We start from the raw sequence: 22,211 nt of genomic DNA on the forward strand, positions 1-22,211 counted from the left end.
AAAAACGCATTTTAAAATAATGTATAACAATACATTTTAAAATGAATTATTAAACTGGACATACATAGTAAGTGATGCAAACTTCATATGTAATTCTAGATATTATTTTGTGGAGGTTTGTCGAATGCCAAAATAATGCTGTCACCGTGTTATGTTTGAAAATGATTTATGGTTATCGTTGAACTCTAAAATCAATTTTGGATGAAAACTTTTTTATTTATATACGTTAAATTTTCCATTTTGTTAGCGTTTAAATATGAAATTTCTATTCAAATGCTTATACACTTTATGCAACTTTCTAGGTACTCTAAAATGTGATTTCTAAAAAAAATATACATCATTGTTAAATGAATGCTGTTTTTCGACAATCGAATAAAATAAATGTTATGTGTAACATCGTTCATATTTCTCATGTGCATGGTGGTTGTAGATTGTACCTAGGTTTCTATAAAGTTTAAAATAATGTTCGAGTGTTAATCGCATTATTTGATTTAAATACGAAATAAAATTATAAAAATTAATTAATATTATAAAGGTGTTAATGGTTAAAAAGAAATATTGTTAATATTATTCTATATTCTTATTTTAAAAAAACGGAATTATGTCATATACATTTATTTAGATATAATAAAAACAACCATTGTAGAAAAAAAAATTGAAAAGTGCAAGTAGTAATTATTTCTAATAAAGTAATAACCATAACCAGAGTAGTTGAAACTTATAAAATCAAATTAAAAAGTAGTTAATTTACTGCTGAACATTAGGTTTTGAATAGATCACTATAATATGAGTGTGTTAAATTTGAATTTAATGATATATTGTGCACGAAAAAAGATTCTAAGCGTAGATGGTCTGCTTATCTATATTACTAAGTATATTTCGTGATATGTTTTTTGGCTGCTATTAAAATTATTTATTTTAAATTTATTCTGAATATATGGCATTTATTATATAATTAGTATTTAATTATTATAATAATATATATTTATACCATATTATATCAACTTATATAACTCATAATTTAATGACATATTTTTGTAAATAATTCAAAAAAGTAAAAATACTAAAATAGATTCACAGAATATTTTAAAATAAATCAAAATGTTATCGTGTACAGTGAAATTCTTAATTATATAAAAATATAACAGCTTAAGTTCCCTCGAAAAATATTTTTAAATTATAACAAAATAATTAACATTTTTATTTATTGATTAAATAAGTAATTTCATTAAAATTTGAACTTCAAATTACTATACAAAGTAATTGCCTTTATATATTTATTAGATTTTGTGGTATCAGTATAAACTATTTATGAGTAGTGTTTAATCTTGTAAGTATTAAATTTCCAAAACTTAGGTATATAATAGATGAATTTAAAATGAATTTATAACTATAAAATAGTTAGCAATTTTTGAAAATTTGACGAATTTGTAAACATTCTAACTAAAAAAAAATTTATACAAAAAGAATTGTACCTATGTATTTCTATTATTTTAATACATATAATATAAGAACAACTATGTGGAATAATATATTCCATTTCCAAGAATTTTAATTTTAATTTCTATAAATGTCGATTTAAAATTATTCGTTTGTTAAAAATGTTTGAAAATGTCATACAAGATAGCTCAAAAATATTCAAAATATTTTTTAAATGATAACGTAAGTAAAAACAGTAATATAAACATTTGGTGAAAATAACAAGGATCTGTAGGTATTCATTTTTGAGTTACACAAAAAAAAACATAATCAATTTTATCTAAAATTAACATTTTTTTGCTTTTCTGTTTATACAATTTTTATGAACTTTTGACCAACCAAAGTACTAACTAGATCCAATTTACTACCAGAAATCACCCTCATTTTTAAAAATCGAAGTATTTTTATTACCCTGAAATGAGTAAAATGTGTTTACATACACACAAACAAAAAAAACTCACATTATTGTAAAATCAATACATTTATCGCTCCGCTTAGAATCTAAAAGTAGATTTTATTGTATAGTATAAATCGAGTATATCACGAATAGTAAGTCACTTTACTCTTCAATGCATTCATATGATATGTTAAATGCTTAAATATGAATTCAATAATAATTCATTGATTCATTCGATTGTGCATACGAAAAACGATTCTGAGCGAAAACGGTCTGACAGACTGACAGCCTCTTTTACCAAATATATTTCAATATATATACATTTTTTTTTATTGTTATTATGTTATCATTTTTAAATGTCTATTAGTACTTCAAAGTTAATAATATTTTTTTTCAAAAACATTTAAATTATTATACTCCTAATATTTGATTTTTATAACAGTATCTATTTACTAAGTATTATGTTATTTTTTCTAATACGTTATTTAATATTTTAAACTGGAATTTTATGCGAAACTAGTTTTTTGGATAAAATTTATTTTCTAATTTTGTTGTAAATCATCGTAAATACTTAAAATTTTCACTAAATTTGTATGTTAGCATATTCTATATATGTATTAAAATTTTCTTAATATTTTATTGTATTTGAGCTATTCATGGACATTTCACTTTAAATTATTTTTTCGTGAATAGAACATTTAAAAGAATGTGTTATAATGTTTCTTACAAGTTGTTGTTAGCAGAATTAAAAACAAAATTATCCATCAATCTAATAGTAATTGCATTAAATTGTGTGTTGCTTCTTTGTGTAATAATTGCACAATACACAAGGTGAATAAAATATTGTCTAATTTATCATAGTTTTTTAAGAATGAAATTTTTTTCAAAGATAGAAAAAATTAATTTATTATTTAAAATGGTTATCAAACAATTATTTTAAAATTATTATTGACATTTTGTCAAATTTTCTTATTTTTCGTTTAGTTTTCCTGATTATTTTAAAAGTCACTGAGAGTTTTATATTTTGATCTTTCAAATGTATCAACTAGATCCAATTTTCTACAAGAAACTTCCATCAAAGTTGATGATCAGAGCATTTTTTCTACTAGTAAAGTGTCTTCATACGTAATAAATAAATAGATAAAAAACACACACAATTGTAAAATCAATACATTGATCGCTATGCTTTAATATAGTATATATTTATATGTATTATTTTTTTTTATGAAACAAATATTTTAGTGTTTTAGATAAAATGTGGAAATAATAAATTTTGTTTATTGTAGCCGGCTTATTGTTTTTACTTATATTTAATTCAATGTTTTGCCCTTTTTTTATAATGTACAAAACGATTTTTTTCCACAGTCTCGAGTGTTAAATTCATAATCTCTATAATTAGAGATCATTATAGTTTAAATGTTTAAAAGATATAAATATACATATTTAAACGTATAAATTGAGAACTGTGTAATCATATTATAAGCATATTAAAAGAATCCTTCTGAATAAAATATTAATATTAATATTTAATATATGAACTACATAAATGTGCGTTAATATTAGAAGCGGCATAACTACAAAGTTACAAATTAGAGGTAAGTAAAATAATTTATTCACTAAAATCAACATCATATCTTTATTTTTGCTTTAATCCATGTCTTAAAATTTATATTATGAAAAAAAATTGTATTATTATTATATTTATTATTTCTTTAATATTGTTGAATAATATTAAGTACTTTACTCCCTCGCAAAAATATTAGTGATAAAATCTCACTCATCCCCTAATTATACAATTTACAATATTTCAGTGTGTACTATTTATTTCCCCTCGATTATTTTGTATGATATATAAATAATCATAAGCAATTTTCGTTTTAATTTATCGAAGTTCAACATCTAAATTATTAGTATAGTTTGATGAAAACCAGTTTAAATTAAAAAGGAAATCACTTCAACTAAAATCTGTGTTGTATAATGACTTTAAGATTTTAAATTATATTGGTTAGACATTTTAATTTTTATTAAATCCTACAATACGAGAATAATAAATTATGTCACTTGAATTTTCAATTCATCAGTTGACAGTAATTTATTCACAGTTATCACATTTTAGAGATTACTAAAGGAAATAATCAGAAGGTATTACTATTACACTATTTTATGAAAATGAACTTTATTTATATATATATATATAATAATATAAAGTAACTAATGTTAAGTTATAATTAAATTATTTTAATAACAGTGTAATAAATATTCACAGATACAAATTAATACGTAACATTTCTTGTTACATTTACCTTGGTAACCAGGATAATGTTATAACTGGTTGTTACCTCTGTAATAAACCTTTTTATACGCATAGACGCAGTAATAAACCATTTAATTCGAAAATTGGTTTTTAGCGAATTGGGTTTATTAAAGCATTATAATTGGTTTTCATATTTTAAGCTCATAAAATGAAAAGTTATTATAATATTAAAAATGTATTAAAATGTGGACTTTAAAACTATACAAGTATGTTATTAAAATTAACTAAAATAGTTCTTTTTTAAATATTATTAGTTTCATCAATATTAAAATATTAATAATTATTGTTATCATTTATAATGTTGCCTAAAAATGTGATTCATACTCTAGATAATTAAGTACGTACATTTTCATAATATAAATCTATTTATCAGTAGGCAATGTAGCGTTTTTTTTTTTAACAAATAAAAATAATAGTTTAATGTTTTTAATCAATGCTCTTGAAATTAAATTTTAACATTTGATACAACTATTATCTTGAGCATAAATAAGCATATAGTCACTGTTTATATTAAGCTTCGTATATTAATACTTTTTTGTTCATTCAAATCATATCATGTTGTATTCTTTGATAATATTTTAAGTAAAAGACTTTTTATGAAAACTTGTTATAACTTTATTACGCAGAAGTACAAATAATTCACAAATTTGTCCAATGAAAAAAAGTTTAACATACTAACAATAACAGTTCGTTTAATAATAAAATGTAATAATATCTCAATTAGATTGTAATAACATTTACTGTTTCTGGTTTCAAAGTGTACGGCTTTGTATATTTTTAGTTTTCTTTTGTAGCACTTTTAATGATTTTATAATAGTGTATTACATCATACTCGTACATTACACATATATATGTGAAACAAATATAGACTTATTTGTAATAAATGTAAACTGGAAAAGGATTTTTAAGATGTATTGTCGTATTGTATAAATATACGTATTCGAAAAAAATTATATTTTCTCTGGAAGTCACAAAACGTGCATGGTAGATTTTTTTCGATAGATACTTAACACAATTTCGTTGAAAGTTCATATATTTAATATGTCGTATACTTTTAGATTTTAATGAGTTGCATTTTGTACAAAAGTACTTTGTGCCAAACACTATCAAAGCTTGAGCTACGTGATACATGAATGAATACAGCTGTAATGTTTTTTTCTGACGAAGAGCCAATTTTATTTATGCATTAGATGGAAGACTGAATGATTATTTCTAAAAAACCAAACAGAGTATTTTGAATTATTTTTAAAGCTGTAATGATATTTGAATAAATTCTTTCGAGTACAATTTTATTTAAGAATTTTTGAGAAAGAGAGGAGTAGGTTATTGTTCGGTAGGACAAAAGGAATTTCGGAACCATGGTATGTGCATTTCGATTATATCAATGAGTGTATTAAAAAAAAGGGATTCAAAATAATTATAGGATAATGTTATAGACTATATTGCGAGGCAAATAAAAGATTTTTCGTTAATTGTTTTATTATAAGATTTGCTATCGAGTCGTATTTTGAACCTTTGTCATAATAAGTATTGAGACTTAGATGATAATGTGGTGTAATATTTAAATAGAAAGTCATAAAATATCCATATAGAGTTTTGGATAAAAAAAAAATATTCAACTTGTGAAACGTATATACAGTCGTAGTTGTTTGAATGGGGAGATAACCTGTTTTATAGATAGGTGGAAAATTAATTTGTCTGGGAATGTAACGTTTAAAATAAAATAACTATAATGTAAATTATTTTTATCTTCTTCGCGAGCTATAAAAATAAAGTTTAAATAGTCATTTGGTTATAATTTCAAGTGTGAACTATTAAGAAACGTTTTTAATTTTTTTATTATTAAGCATATTATATATATATGTATAATCAATCAATATTGTTTTAAACAAAATATAAAAAATGTATTCATTAATAATAGATTACGTTTACAGTGGCATTATACTACCCATAATATTGAAACAATTTGGTGTTTAAAAATATTTTATCTTATCCAATTATAGTTACCTATATTATATACACTGATTATACAATAATGAACGTTTAATGAATTCGCATAGTAAAACCAAAACGCATAAATTAATACGTTAAGCTGACTAGGAAACTATATATATATATGCCTAGTGTACGTATTACGCGTACGTTTATCTAAATAATATGAATATATTTTAGCATAATATATTTGATCTGGTACAAGTTATATATATATATGTAAGCAGCTATATTATAAATATTAATATACCTATTACCGTTGGTCGTTCACGGCGATGTTAGATAAAATCAATGGACGTAGTCGATAAAAACAATTTGTTACTTTATATATATATATATATTTTTTTTTTTATTATTATTATTCAAAGCTTAATGAAATGAAACTCCGCTGGTGCGTGCTGTACATTATATTGTGTGCGTGCGTGCGTGCGTGCGTTTATGTCATCCCGGGGGGACTTATGTTAAATTGCAAATCAAACACAATGTTTTTATACCCCGTAAACGCGCGTGGGTATGGGATTGGAATTAGATTTCTTTTTTGGTTTTTCCGTATTTTAAAACTCAGCGCGCGAATCGTTGGAATTCAATTTCGACGAAAAAGTAAAATTGCTCTTTAAACACGTGCAAGCGATTCTCGAGGAAACCCGTCTAACCGCAACATTTAAAATCGTTTATGCGTGCATCGTACACAACGCATCGATTATACATCAAAACTGCCGTATTTATAAGCTTCTCTTTTTGGCATCAAAAGTTTATAATAGGTAAGTACCAATTGGCGATTAGAATCATTATAATATTATCACAACCGTAACGTTTATGCTTCAGAATTTCTTTAGATTCTAAGCGGAGCGATGAACGTTTAATTTATCTTTTGTACGAGAAAAATTTTTCAATCTACAACCTCAATGTCGTTTCTGGCAGCAAATTAAATAAATTCTGTACTCAAAGGTAGAGGTAGTGTTGGGAATAGGTAAAAAGTAAATTCAGAAAAAACGAAAAATGTACACAATACCAATTTTATCCTAATCGACTAACTAGTGGTGGGCATGCAATCTGAATATTTGAATTATCCGAATCCTGATTTGAATCAAATTAGTATCTGAATTTGTCCAATTACCAGGATTAATGGATTTGTTTTTTATGTGGCTTACAATCATTTTTAATTTGTCGTAAAATTAATTATTTTATTGTAATGAAAGTTTAAAAACAAATGTTTACTTGAGTTCTATGAACTATAGTATACTTATCATAACTTATCATTATTATATTTATTTTTATATTATTCTTTTCATTGTGTGTGCTGTATATGCTCGAGCAAAACTGTATATACGCAGTGCACTATTGCTTGTATTAGTATTATTTTTTATAAATAAAAGATGTTCTAGTCGATTTTAATAAAACCATTTAATTATTTAGATTATTGTTTTTATTGCTAAGCACAAAACAACGCTGGTAGTTAAAATGCGTCGGAAATATGATATACTTCTATAAAAAAATGACGTTTAATTAAATTTATTTGAATATAAAAATGAGACACTGGATAGCAAAATTAAGTTGAATAATCCGTAAAATCTTAAATTTTCGAATTTATTTTCTTTAAATGTAGATAAAAATGTTTTAATTAGTATAGAGGTTTGAAATTTAAATACAAGTGTCTTCACGAGTTGCTGTGAATGGAACTAAAATTAATCTTATTCCACAAATTTTTTATGAGCATTTGAAGTTTAAATTTTGAAAAAATTGGATATTATAACACATATAATAACGATTTCTTATTATACGTTTTTATTAATTTTATTTTAAACATTTTGTAATTAAAAAATTCAAAAAATTTCGCTATATATAACTAAAACTAGTATTTTCTATACAGAATATATTTTTCAAAATATTAAAATTAATTTTTAATTTTTTTATTGAAATTAAAATGTTTGATTTTTTTTCAAGTGTTTGTTAAAAAACTTATAAATGTAATATAATATGCCATATAATTTATTATTATAGTAGTTTCAAAATATTGTTGATACATATGTACCTATGGTTTATAAGCAATTGAAATTCAAACTTTAATATTTTGACGAAAAAATATATTTATAACTTTCTTATCATTTATTCGATTTGAAACTTTTTAGCACTACATATAATATTTTTTCTTTTAAAAAACTAGTCTAACCTAGTAATTCTAATTTCTTATTAAAAAAATAAATTTTAATTGCAATATAAATTATAGACACTAAAATAACCTAAGGAATACAGGCTGACAAATTGTCTCCGCTCAGAATCGTTTTTCACAATAATTTATCATTTAATTCATAAGTAAAAGAACTTACATTGCAGTAGCGTACTCAATAACAAGGTACACTCCCACCTACTATACAATAGAGCGAGATCCCTATTTCTACCTGTTATTATATTAGAATAACGTTTGACATCGCAGACCATTGGGAATTAATACATTTGACATTTGTTATATTATTTTGACATTTTTTTTGGTTTATGTGACATATGAATTAAATAATAACGATACATTTAGGATAGTAAATAAATTGTATTAAATTTATTTGTCTTATCTCGATTCCCGAAAGAATAAGAATCTATTGACTATTGAAAGTAACAACCTAATAGTTACGAATATAAGTCGTCAGAATTTTGTTCATAAGATTTATTATATACTAAGGATTATTACGCTATTCGGTCATTAGCAGGAGGAAAAATAAATATATATATATATATATATGTATAATTTTCAGTATATATAAATAATTCATATATGTACGTCTAATACATAATATACGAGAGATACGGACATCTCAGATCAATAAGATATCAAATAGAATAGACATTTTTTTGAATTTCCATCATCTCATGCCAATATTATAAAATGCGAAAGGAAAAATTGTACCTCCAGAGATACTTCTCGAAAAAGCATTTGAATAACTGTCACAAAATACAACATAGTAAAACTTAAGATATAGGTAATACGCGTATTTCGGATTATACGCGAAAGAGACGAAGCCCACGCTACATCATATAATATGACAGTTACCCCTAGAAGGTATAACTTATAATATAAAAAAAAAACTATTTTATGAATACGATATTATTAAATACACGATATAAACGACTGAAATCTTTTTGTACGATAATTAAATTAGTTAAGCAATTATTTTAATATTGTTGTGTCGATGTAAACCGTAAAATGTAGATTTGCTTTCGAAATATTATCGTTTTTGTATTGTATCACTGCACACGAATGAACATAATATTTTAAATTCGATTTTACTATAATAATAATTATTATACTGTTGAATTATTCCGAATGACTTTTGTAGTTTTTTTCAAATTTATCAAAATATATTTTATTGCGATTATATTATATTAACAGCAGCTCGTCAAATGTCCTTTTATTTATCTCTCTACAACAAATCTATCCATTATGACAACAGTCCTTATGACGGGCCTATACATCATATATACATATATTATAATATAAAGCTATTTATTTAGGAATAAATATTAAACATCAATGAGAACCACTTAATTAATAGAATAAGTTATAGCTAAAATTTTGTTTACCCGTAATAAATCTCTATACGATTCGAATTAAACTCTATACAACATTACTAAGCATTATTTTGAATTTATGTGTCCTCTATATACTTTAATAATATATTACATATATAATTAACAGTCTTATAGTTGAACAGCGTCGTTTTAAATCTCTTTATAACTTGTAAATACTTAGATTTTGTATAATAACGATTTAGACAATACCATAATTTAAAATGTGCGCGTGTGTTTAGTTTGTAAACAATTTCAGCATGTTTTACGGCAAAAACTTTTGAGAATAAACCGAATTAAAATGCTATAACACATTAATGAAAATATAATCTGTCGTTTTAATTATTATTCTCGTATTTTTATCATCCGTACTTTCTGTAAAGTTTTTGCTTTTTAATGTTTAACGGTATGGAAAATATTATAATCGCGCGGCCGCGCGCGCGCATAATATACGCCGTGTATATTATATCTACTGCAAGAACGGTCGGCTACTCGAAAAACATAGACGATAACTGTAGCGCAGTTATAAAATGTTTAAAGTTTAATAAGCCGGAGAAACCCTAAAAAGACTCGCGAATGTAGTATCACCACTCTTCTTTATGCTGTCGGAAAAAAAAAATACAATCTTCCGAGTAGTATCAAAAAGTGCAAAAACTGTTACCGACACCCCGAGATCCATATTATCCCAAAACATATTACTTTGTTATTTTTTTTCTATATTTACTTATGTAAGTACATAGTTTATGGTGTGCAAAATTTTCATGTCATGGAAATTTGCGATTCACTGGCATGCTCATCCTATTTTTTACTCAAATAATATACCTTGTATATCTTGTTTAAATTCTGTTTTTTGGAACACTAACGAACTATTATGTGATTTTAAAGTTGTAAATCATCATAACTTGTGAACATTGTCTGATTATAGTATATATTTAAACATATTAGCCTGAGTATCACATAGGTATTCTATATTTAATATAGAACCGATATAAAAAGTTATTATCATTAGCACTTAAAGTGTACGTATAATAACTGTAACTCTAAACCAGGTACTGGTTCGAATCACGAATAATATGCGTCTGAATTCTTAAGAGGTCATCTGCTTAACAATTTATAGAAAAAAAGCATGGTACTTAATTGATTATTTTTGTACTACCATAAAATAGTCCTCAAATTAAATTTTTAAGTATTTAAAAACATGAAAATGTAGCATATACTTAGAATTAAAATTAAAATTAATAAATTAATTATTAATAGATAAAAAGAGACTACTATCCTTATTACTAATTTAATAATCATAAGTAAAAAGGATAAAATTAGCTCGTACATTTCAATAATGTTTCCGAAATCGGAGCGTTTCAAACTATAGTTCTGAGTCTAAATTTAGAAAAATAAATAGGTCTACCAGTAGTTGCTTTATGAATAAAATAATAATAACTTAGATTAGATAATGTAAGTTATTTACCTATGTACTTAATATAATTTTTTTTTTTAAATCGCAATTTTCAGTTATATCACAACCAAATAATGTTCAGTTATTATAAATCTATTAGAACATTTATATATATAGACACATTAGACACATATACAGTATTATGTTCCAACCACTTTATTAATGCGACCTTGCAGATCGCTGTGATGTCGAAACTAATTTATTATTATACGCCTTAGTGCCTCGTTCAAAGTTTGTTTCTGGCACATATACGTCATTGTAACAAATTCACATCGACGATTTCATAGCAAAAACATCTATTACATCGTTAAATTTAAACAATAATAGTATACACTAGAGTGATTCGCTTAGCATGCTTACTTCCCCCTTCAAATCCTGAGTTTTCGAATTTTTTTTATTACACTCACTATAAAGACGGTATTTAAAAATATCTTCTTCGATTTTTTTACACGTTCTAAGAATAAGCTTGTGGTGAAACAAGCTTTTTTTAATAAGTTAACACCTTAACATTGTTACTCAGATGAATATTTTTGAAAATGTCGACTCGTCTAAATCAAAATGTTAACGAGTATTTTCTGAGTAATTAAACTTCATATATTAAGGATAATAGTCTTTAATAATGGTTTTACATAAAATATAATGTACATATCGTAATATTAAGTCTAGTTTTTGTTATACTTGGATAATTTTTACAAACTATAACATTTTAATTAATTTGTATTAATAATTATCATAGCAACCATACCTTCTAAACCTTTTAGTATGGAATTTATTATCCTTATTCTTTAGTACACATAGATTAATAACACAAAAACTACTAGTTTGAGCTTCGATTTAGATACATTAAAATATTCAAAAGAAAATATCTATACTAAACAAATAATAATAAAAAAGGGGGTTCTTATTTGAAAAATTAGATAACCGTTCTGTTATATAATTGCATTATGTGTTAAACATTTAAATTCAATAATAAACCATTGTATACGATTAAATAACGATTCGAAACCACGACAGGTAAAAAAGGTTGAAAAGGTTCATTTCTTAAATCAGTGTTTTATTATTTTTGACCTACGCGACATCCAGTCAAGGCAACTGTGAACCCCCGGTTGAGAAACGCTGCCATAATATATTATACAAAGAGGGTGCAGCGAAAATAACTGACAATAATTTAGTAGCTAAAATTATGCGATTTACTGTAATAAATAATAAGTTTTGTTTTAATCAATTTTTAATTTCAAATTTATTACATAAAATAATTTGTTAATAATAACACTTTTCATTTTTTTCCTGTTTTATTCTGTACCTATATATATTTTACTATTATTACGAATAATTCGTAAATGTATTTTATTATATTCCATCAAATATATTTAGACATATATTTTGGTTACGTATGTATATTTGAACGTGCACTTAGCTTTTAGATATTTTCCAAATGCATACTCATATAAGGTAGGTTTTTAAATAAAACTTTGAATTTATATTGAGTTTTAATAATATTTTGAATATTCTATGATCACATACATATTACACATATATATAACAGACATAATAAGGAATGTCATTTTTCAATGACATAGCAAAATGGGACTGCAAACTCAAATATTAGGAAAATTAAAAAAAAATGCTTTCAGTGAACATATTACGTCTAACCATGTATTTAAATTGTAATTTGTTTAAAGGTTGCTGCAAAAGTCTACGATTGTATATTCCCAGTACCCACAATATCACCATACCAAACTTATGAAGGATCTTAGTCCGATATAACAAATTGCCCCTCCCCCTTCTACCCAAAGGCAAAATTCTGATTACACCACTGGAATGTTTGCCTTCATTCGTCTATATATATATATAAGTAATATAATATGATGTATCCAATAAATAAATGTTGGTTGATTCTTGTAGAATGTACGAACCGTAACGAAAATACTTCTAAGAAAATAACTTGACCCTATAAAAAGTAAAAATAGATAGTTTTTGTTCCCCAGAGGTTTTTTAATAACGTCTTCAAAGATTATTGAATCTATTGCATATATTACGATATAATATATTGCAGATATACCCATTACAATATAAACATAATTAAATATTTTACTATACTTCATTAATTCGTTAAAAATAATGTTCAAGTCGAAAACCATTTAATATTTTATTAAAATCACAGTAATTATTAGTTACTACTTATTATTTATTATACTACTTGAAACATAAGACAACATATCCTCTAAAATATATAATAATATTCATTTTTCATTATTATAGAATACTACCCATTAATATGAAAATAAGCAGCAATGACTATAATAAACTAAAAATAATATCTGCGCCTACACTAAATAGATTAGATATTGTCCTTATAAGATGCTCTTATATTTCCATTCAATAAAAAAAAATTAATAAATTCTTCAATTTCCTATAGTTACATAATTTTAATCGTGATTAAAATGTTGATAGATAAATATGAAGAGTATAAGTTTTACTATATAACTATCGAGTAAACTTATACATTTATAATCTATACTTTACGCAGACTTCAAAAACATTTAAGGATCATAATTTGAAACTATAAAAGTACATAACTTATTATATAATAATAGTATGTAATATAAATTATTAAACTAACCAAGTATTTCATGTAGATAGAGATTAAGCAGAAAATTGTATAATAGATAGCATGTTATAAATAAATAATATATTATAATATGTTATTTTGCCCATAATATTATAAATATATAATATATTTATACAAAAATGCGTAATAAATGTATTAATTTATTTATTGTCTGCGAAATTTAAGTGAATCCTGAATAAATTTCATTACTGCATGTTGGTTATTTTATATCAGTATATTAAAACAATAATAATCTACAAATACCGATTATATAGCTTATAATTTAAATAATTACCTATGCCCAAACTATCTGATCGTAAGATAATATTGTAAGAATAATTTTCATTTTGATCTTTTCTTGTCTGCGTTTCTCGTTCAATAGTATAAGCAACAAAAGAAATCGCTGAAATGGCATACTAAATTTTTCCTGCCATGTTATTATACCGTATGAACAGAAATACCAATCAACAATATCATCATCTCCTCCGTCGATAAATAAACAAACAAAACTTTACAAGCTATAGAACTACCAGCAAATTATATCATATATACCACCCACGTATGACAACAAAATAATAATAACAATAACAATAATAATAATGATAATAAAACAATGAAAAATGTAACGTTCTCGACAGTTATTACAACCTATATTGTGATTTTATTTGTACGATACACCAAATAATTGTACCTACTTATATTAATTACGATCAAATCCACATGCACGATATTGTTCACTAGTAGACCTCATTAGTTAAAGGCCTAATCCCCACGATATCATATACAACAGTTAAATGTACGTATCGTAATAATAATGTACAGCGACCCACCCTCCGATGCATTACAACACGTCCAATCATGTTTATGTATGTGAAACCAGAGGGTTACCTACAACAATAATATACTAAGTGCACACCGATCAAACGAAAATAATAACATTTTTGTAAGACATATTTTCTTTCAAAATATATTTGTATAGTGTTGAAAATACATTTTTTTCACAATTATTATTATTTATTTTTTTTATCTAAATGTATATATTCAAAAAATAATGTACCTACACATTATTTTGTATTTTATGTTTGGAAACGGTTTTTAATAGATTTTTTAATAAGTAATCATCGAGTTATAATAGCAGAGTAGTTAGAATAGTTCTGAATAGATAAATTAAAGTCATAAGTCAAACATAAAAAATAACGTTTTATGGTCTAAATACTTTATATGAACGCGGTGAAGAGCATTTAGAATATTTTGATTGCAGTATATTAATTAGTATATAGGTTATTTATAGAAAATAGTTGTCACCTTGTCAGCTTAATACTAAACAATATATGTCTTATCGTTTAAATAAATAATATCTGTATGTTCAGTCATAGTTCTATTTTAGGATATAAGTTTATATTTCAGTATGTAAATATAATGTGTGCGATTAAATTATTATTTATTTTATCATTCGTACAAATATGATATTTTATTTTGGAAAAATATGAGATAGAAACTCTTAATATCGAACTCTTAAAAAATGTAACTTATTCGTATATAAATGTATGTTATAACTATATTTAAACAAATAAAAAAAATGATATTGGTTTTAGTAGAACTAATAATATTTTTGTACAACTGAAGCACTTTTAAAAATATATTGATAAAGGTAACCTAGTAATGAATCATATAAAATAACTCGAGTTAAAGTTTGTAGGCACATAATATTTTAAACTTTCTAGAGTTCTTATAAAAAAAATTAAAGTTTTGATGCGATTAATAACTAACTGAAATAGTTAAAACGACAATCAAAAAATGCCACTGATAATGACAATGATGAAATTCGTAGAATATAACGTTAAAGTAAAAAAGCCATTTAGGCATTAAATTGTATAATATTTTCTAGTTTAATACGCGTAGTCAATATTTTATAAAACTTTCACACTCTCATAATTTAACTCGTTATACTTCTCGGAAGAATAAATATTATTTTTAATTAGTTAATTTTTACGTTGAAAAAATAAACGACCTTCGAGGAATATCAAAATATAACTTAAACATTGCAACGCTTTTTATTATTATTATTGTACGTCTATTATTTGTTGTTTTTTTTTCGTTCTTTACGGTGAGCAGATAAAACATTCGACCGGTGTGAAATTTTCACAGTATAAATTCTCAGGGAGCCATTTCCAGGAAATTTATGAGTTTATCGAACAGAAAACTTTCGTATGTTTGTACTTGGTTTTAACTCGTCGGTCTGCCTTGGGGCTTATAATATTATTTTATTATTTATTTTCTTTTGGCCTTATCAAATTAAATTTCAGCAACCTTTTGCATATCACTTATAGAAATATTGTAATGCAACCCCAGATTTTATCAACGATGTTATAAAAGGATTCTTGATGTAAAATGTATTGGTAAGTAGTAAAAAATGTTGTCCTTAATAACAATAATGAATCATATTTTACCACAAAGCTTTTACGACAACAATACGCGGTCATTTTAAAAATATAAATTTACAAATTTTTACTATAAGTAAAACCAAAAAAAAAAAAAAAAAACTATGAAACACACAATGCTTTACTCTTTTAGGACGTAGATTCTATAAAATACTCTTTTTCAACTATTTAATATATAATTGTGTATAATTATTTATACGTCACGACGTCAAGTTATACACTTATGACGACAAATTAGGGCTTACAATTTAAATATTGATTGATACTATGCATTCCAAGATACAAAGTACTTTATGTTACCTACAAGTCACCCTTATACATATTATTTAATTAATATATTTGTAAAATAAGTCAATTTAAATAACTTCTACAAGTATAAAAGTCTGACACTTACTATCAACACAAACATTATACCTAAACCTAATCATTACTTTTGTTCATTGTTAACATAAAGACATATTATACAAAGTAATATGCATTGTCATAGTTATGCAAATAATAATATAAAAAAAGAACAAATATACTTACTAATAACAAAAACAAATTTGACTAAATCGCTGTAGAGAAACCAATTTATTTGGCTAATTTATTTTGAACATTTGATTGATTATCCATGGCAATTCGCAATTATAATATATAATATTAATATAACTAAATTACATTATTGTGCTATATATTTTATAGTTTTTGTTAGAAATTCAATTTTAAATATAGTTACTGTATATATATAATATTTATACATGTCAAACTTTAAGGTTGTTAAAATTAAATACGCATTTATCGTTCGAATCACGATAATGAAAAATAAATGGAGACGCAATGTAAAGTTTAAACAATATTTTAATTACTGTGCGTCATTTTATGTATATTTAAGATGTATTTTATTGTAATATTACGATTGCCACATTTATAATTAAATATGTTAAATCATTAAACTTACAATATGTAATCGTTAAATATATAATCTCTGCAATTTGTTCATGCATTTCCATTTAGATGGGTAAAGGGCTAATGTAACGCTTATTCTGAAAATTACTTTATTCTCATATCAATAGGCGTGTGGTTGGGTGACTAGTGAGTATAATATTGTTTTTGTATCCAATACGTGACGTTGAAAAATTATCATGTAAAGCACACACACGACTCGCAACCCGAATCTAAGGCATTTTGCAATCGAATTGCCTATGGATTTTTTCGGGAGTAATTCAAGTACACTCGAATAGGATAGGTACTAGATTTGCCTACTATAGCATAGTACCTGATTTTAATATTATATTAATACATTTTATTGATGGTATTTGTACTATTGATTATCATTATATCGATTTTTGTTATCTGCAAAAATATTATTTATTGTTATTTTGTGCCTAATTATTCGCACGCATAGGTCTATTTAATTATACGCAATTATTTATTATAATATTATACATATTTAAATTTATTTAATATTTAATGTATTATATTTTTACTTAAATGTATGGACGGACTTGAATCTTTATGCATTAAAACCATCTTTTGTATTCTCATAAATATTTTTAATCTTTAAAAATATCCACTGGTTTAAGATTCAACCAAGTACTCGTAATATTCAAACTATATTGTAATATTCGCTTCTAAGAAGTGCATACCTTTCTATAAAGAAAGATTTTTAAGAAATTGCTGAGTGGGTTGCGCTCAAAGCTTTATAATTATTTAACAATAAATAAAATAAAATATATTAAATTTAAATATTAAAAGAATTAGATAATTGAGTAACGCTCTGCTATACATTAGACGTTGAGTGGGTTAACTATATTGACTAGTTTACTTAACTATTTTGAATTACAAATTTAATTATTTTCATAAGAATAATAGGTATTATTGTACTAACATAATATGTATAACATGCGTGTAAATAAATAAGCGGTGTTCAAGCCGTTGTAGAATCTAGTTTTTTGTGCCGTCCATGATCTTCGTGCATGATCGATTATAAAAATATTATTGAATACATTTCTAAACATACAAAAGTGGGTCGAGAATTATACATCAAAAATCATAGTAATATGATAGATGAGGACGAATTTTCTCTCTCAATGACAATTATTGGTAATATGAACAATCATTATTATTTATAAGGTTCAGATGTAGAACAATAATAGAAAGTATAAATATGATTTCACTTTACAAAGTTAAAAGTACACAAGATTTTAATACAGACATTATAATTTGTTATTGTTATATTTAGTGAATAGTGTTGTCCATCTAGTGAATTAAAAAAATGTAACAATTATTTAATAATTAAAAAGTTTCGTATTATTCTGTTTGTTTATTCGTGATCCACAATATATTTTACCCAATGGCCACCATGTAACTATACATTTTTACCCGCCTACATACGCTATAATTTCAATTAACCTGCAATTTATTTCTGTTTCAAATTTTCAGCTATCCAACTTGCTCAGGCGCTCAAGCGCCAGGATTGGCTGCCAAAATGTACTTTGTCGATAAAGTCATAGCGTTCATCGGACCTGCGTGCGCCTTCGCGTTGGAACCCGTCGCCAGGCTAGCCGCGTTTTGGAATATACCGATCATAACCGGAATGGGCGACCAAGTAAGTCGTGTTAAACAGCACGTTTTCACATAACAACACTGTACTGTAGTAACATGTTATACGTTTTCCGATTTCGAAGGGAAAAACTAAACAGAGAAAATAAACTAAACACAAACCGTCCTATATAAATATATTATATAATATGTTTTCAGCCCCCAGCCGAAGGTCAAGTATCAGTCATGTCGGGCATACTCGGCAAACTGCCGAAATGGAAAAACGACTCGGTGAGTATAGTGAGATTAGCGTTCGGGACGTAACGCGTAAAATCAGTGTGAGAAGAAAATATATAGGTAGTACTATATGTGACACGAAAACCGTAGAAATTCATCGAATTTCGCTGCCGTATATAATACGAGCAAATAATGTTGTTTTTCTCTGAGCGCCAGTACTATGCCGAGAGAACAGAGGTGGATATATTATGATTATAATATTACAAATTTTATGCCGACACTAATATGAGGAGATTATAATATCTTATTATTATTCCCGCCTGCAGCAGTGCGTATAATGAAATACAACATATTATAATTAAACTATGTAATAATAATATATTCGATATTATTATATTTTCTTGTCAATATAACACATAAAATAAATATATGAATTAGGACCACGCGTTTTCTGCTACAGTGTTGTAATGATATCGTATACGGTGCACGGCGTCATAACAACTGACATTATTCCGTATAATATATGGGGTGAATCGTTTAACGTAAGACACAGTCATTATTTCGTTTTGGAAAATATTTCTTCTTGCATAATTTTAAGTCGTCAGAAAAACTTTTTCAAAAAAAATTACAAATATTTTTTCATCGCTGTCATTTTTTTAAATGTCTTGACGTTTTAAATCACAATATTCATTTTTCATTTCATACTCCTAAGCAGAATTTATTATATTCGTAGTATTTTGATCCATAAAAATCAAATTCCGAACATGTAATGGATATATTAGTTCATATAAGTATATTAATTAAAGTTTAGACGAATGGAGTAGTATACTAACCATTTTCGAGATACCCGTCCACCACTACACTCATAAAAACTTTCAATACTTTTAACTACTCGTCTAAAATTCAATATAAATACATGACGAAGCTATTGAAATAATCTAGGAATAATGTGCATTGGAATATGGAACTAAAAACACATTGCACGTTGTCAATAAAAAGTAAACATTTAAAAAAAAAAACGATAACGATATATATATATTATATTTTTTGTTTGAAAAATAATAAAAAAAATAAATATACATTTAAAATTTCAAAAACGTTAATAGTCTTAAATAACGAATGCCTAACATTAAGTGCATCACCCGGTATAGTTTAATGCATTATGTTGTATAGTATTCGTGTAGTGTTATATTGCCTCCGCGAGTGACAGTATCAACATTTGACTGTTCAATATTCATGAGTCGTGTTCACGTTTAACAAATAACCCATGTCAAACACTCCATAAAATCTTAGGTATATTATGTAGTGATGTGAATAAAACACACAGCTATATCATCATCATCATCATCACACTACAACTTCAAAGAAAGGCTCAAAAAAAACATTTTAAAAACAAGTTTTAAACACTAACAGCATCGACATAACAATATAATGACGATTAAAAAAGAAAAACCAGTCAAGATTTTGGAGTTTGTGACTGGTCACTATCGTCTCGTCCATACGCCACTGCTGCATGCAGAACGGTACAGCTGGTGTATTTTTCGTTTTAATTTCTATACGTTATATAGAAGGAAAGATATTATTTATAACGAAAAGATTAAGCGCCACGTGTATCAGGGTTATTAAATTTTAAAACCTATACTGAGAATGAAATTTATAACGGATTTATTTAGCAAGACGATTTTATGGGGAGAATATTGAATGGCGAATCGATATAAGAGAAAAAGTTAACGCAGAGGAAAGTAAAAGGTTTTTTTTCTAATAAATTGAGTCTATCGAAGTGAAGTGCTGTACAATTAAATAATAAATGGTATGAGTAGCAAAATTGCTCACACAATATTCTGAAGACTATAATATGTCATTGTGATAGAACCCTAAGCTGAAACCGTGTTTTGGTAAAAAGGTGAATTATTATTGTTAGAAATTGCAATGAACAAACGATTGCACTGTAAAAACTAATAGATATTCCGGATAAATATTATTTTTAATTAAAGCTATTATATTCAAATTATTGTTGCATTATTTTTTCACACGTTTTTTTTCACAAAAAAAGTAAAATTGAAAAAATAAATGGAATTCTTTTAAATGTGGGTATTATAATATCTATACAAATTCTATGTTTAATTATAATTCATTCATATACTGGACCTTTGGTATTTTGAACAATATAGTTTTTTTTATTATTCGTTTTAAAAAAAAATTGAATGTTGAATACCTTTGATGGCTAGCAATAACTTAATAAACATAAATTTCGTGAAAATATTTTTACATAAATCTTTAATATTTAAACTAATACTAGAGTAGGTAATAATGAGTAAGCCCTCAAAAAGGGTCAAATATTTTTAAAATTTTACCATGTATGAAAATTATCATATAAACATTTAGCGAAAATTTCTATTATTTATTGCAGGTAATTCGTTTTTTAATTACAACCATATATTTAAAAAACATTTGAGTAGAAAAAGTTATTTTACGGTTAAAAATGCAGTGTCGTAAAAATGTGAACTTTAAATAGGTACTGATAAAAAATTTATCTGACTTTTCAATAGACATTTTTTTAATATAGATTGAAAAATGTATAAAGAACTTGTATTTGACATTCAAATTTAAGATATTAAACGAAAAGTTTTTATGTCTTCTTAATCAAAATAATTTTAAAATGTTCGAGATTTTATGAATTTCAAAATTCTAAACTTAATCGCTTATAAAAAAATATTATGGCTATATGTTTTCAATATTCTTAAATTTATAAATGAATAATTTATGAGGAACCTTACCATATTAATTTTCCAATCAGTTTTATATAGCAAATACATTATTATCGTTATATGCTTGTAAATAGCTCAAAAAGAATCGAGTTGAAATTTATAATATGAATAGGAAATTCTAACATACATAAACATATGGTGAATATTATAAGTTCATACAGTTATTAATTTTTAATTCAAGTCAAAAAAACAAAATCGATTTTTTTAAACGTTGTTTTTGCGTGACAATTTCTGTTTTGCTTTAATTTTATTTTGTTTTTTCTGGTTATTTTTAAAAGCACTGTGGTTTTTTAATTTTAAACTTTTTTCAAATTAAATTAAATTTTTTAACAGAAACTACCTTTAAAGTTAAAGATAAAGCAATTTCTCAATTACTACGCAAAAATACACACATTATTGTAAAATTAACATATTCATTGCTCCGTTAAGAATTTAATA

The 22,211-nt window shown here is 25.1% G+C and overlaps 1 protein-coding gene across 1 annotated transcript in view; it reads left to right on the forward strand.

Moving 5' to 3' along the window:
* LOC113552126 (atrial natriuretic peptide receptor 1-like) overlaps nt 1–22,211 on the forward strand; it is a 58,736-nt gene that overhangs the window by 14,090 nt on the left and 22,435 nt on the right. Inside the window, exons 2-3 of the mRNA XM_026954838.1 lie at nt 18,670–18,835; nt 18,988–19,059. Coding sequence (XP_026810639.1) covers nt 18,670–18,835; nt 18,988–19,059 — 238 coding nt within the window. The remainder of the gene's footprint in view (nt 1–18,669; nt 18,836–18,987; nt 19,060–22,211) is intronic.

Source organism: Rhopalosiphum maidis, chromosome 1, assembly GCF_003676215.2.
Source record: "Rhopalosiphum maidis isolate BTI-1 chromosome 1, ASM367621v3, whole genome shotgun sequence".
NCBI classification, from domain to species: domain Eukaryota; kingdom Metazoa; phylum Arthropoda; class Insecta; order Hemiptera; family Aphididae; genus Rhopalosiphum; species Rhopalosiphum maidis.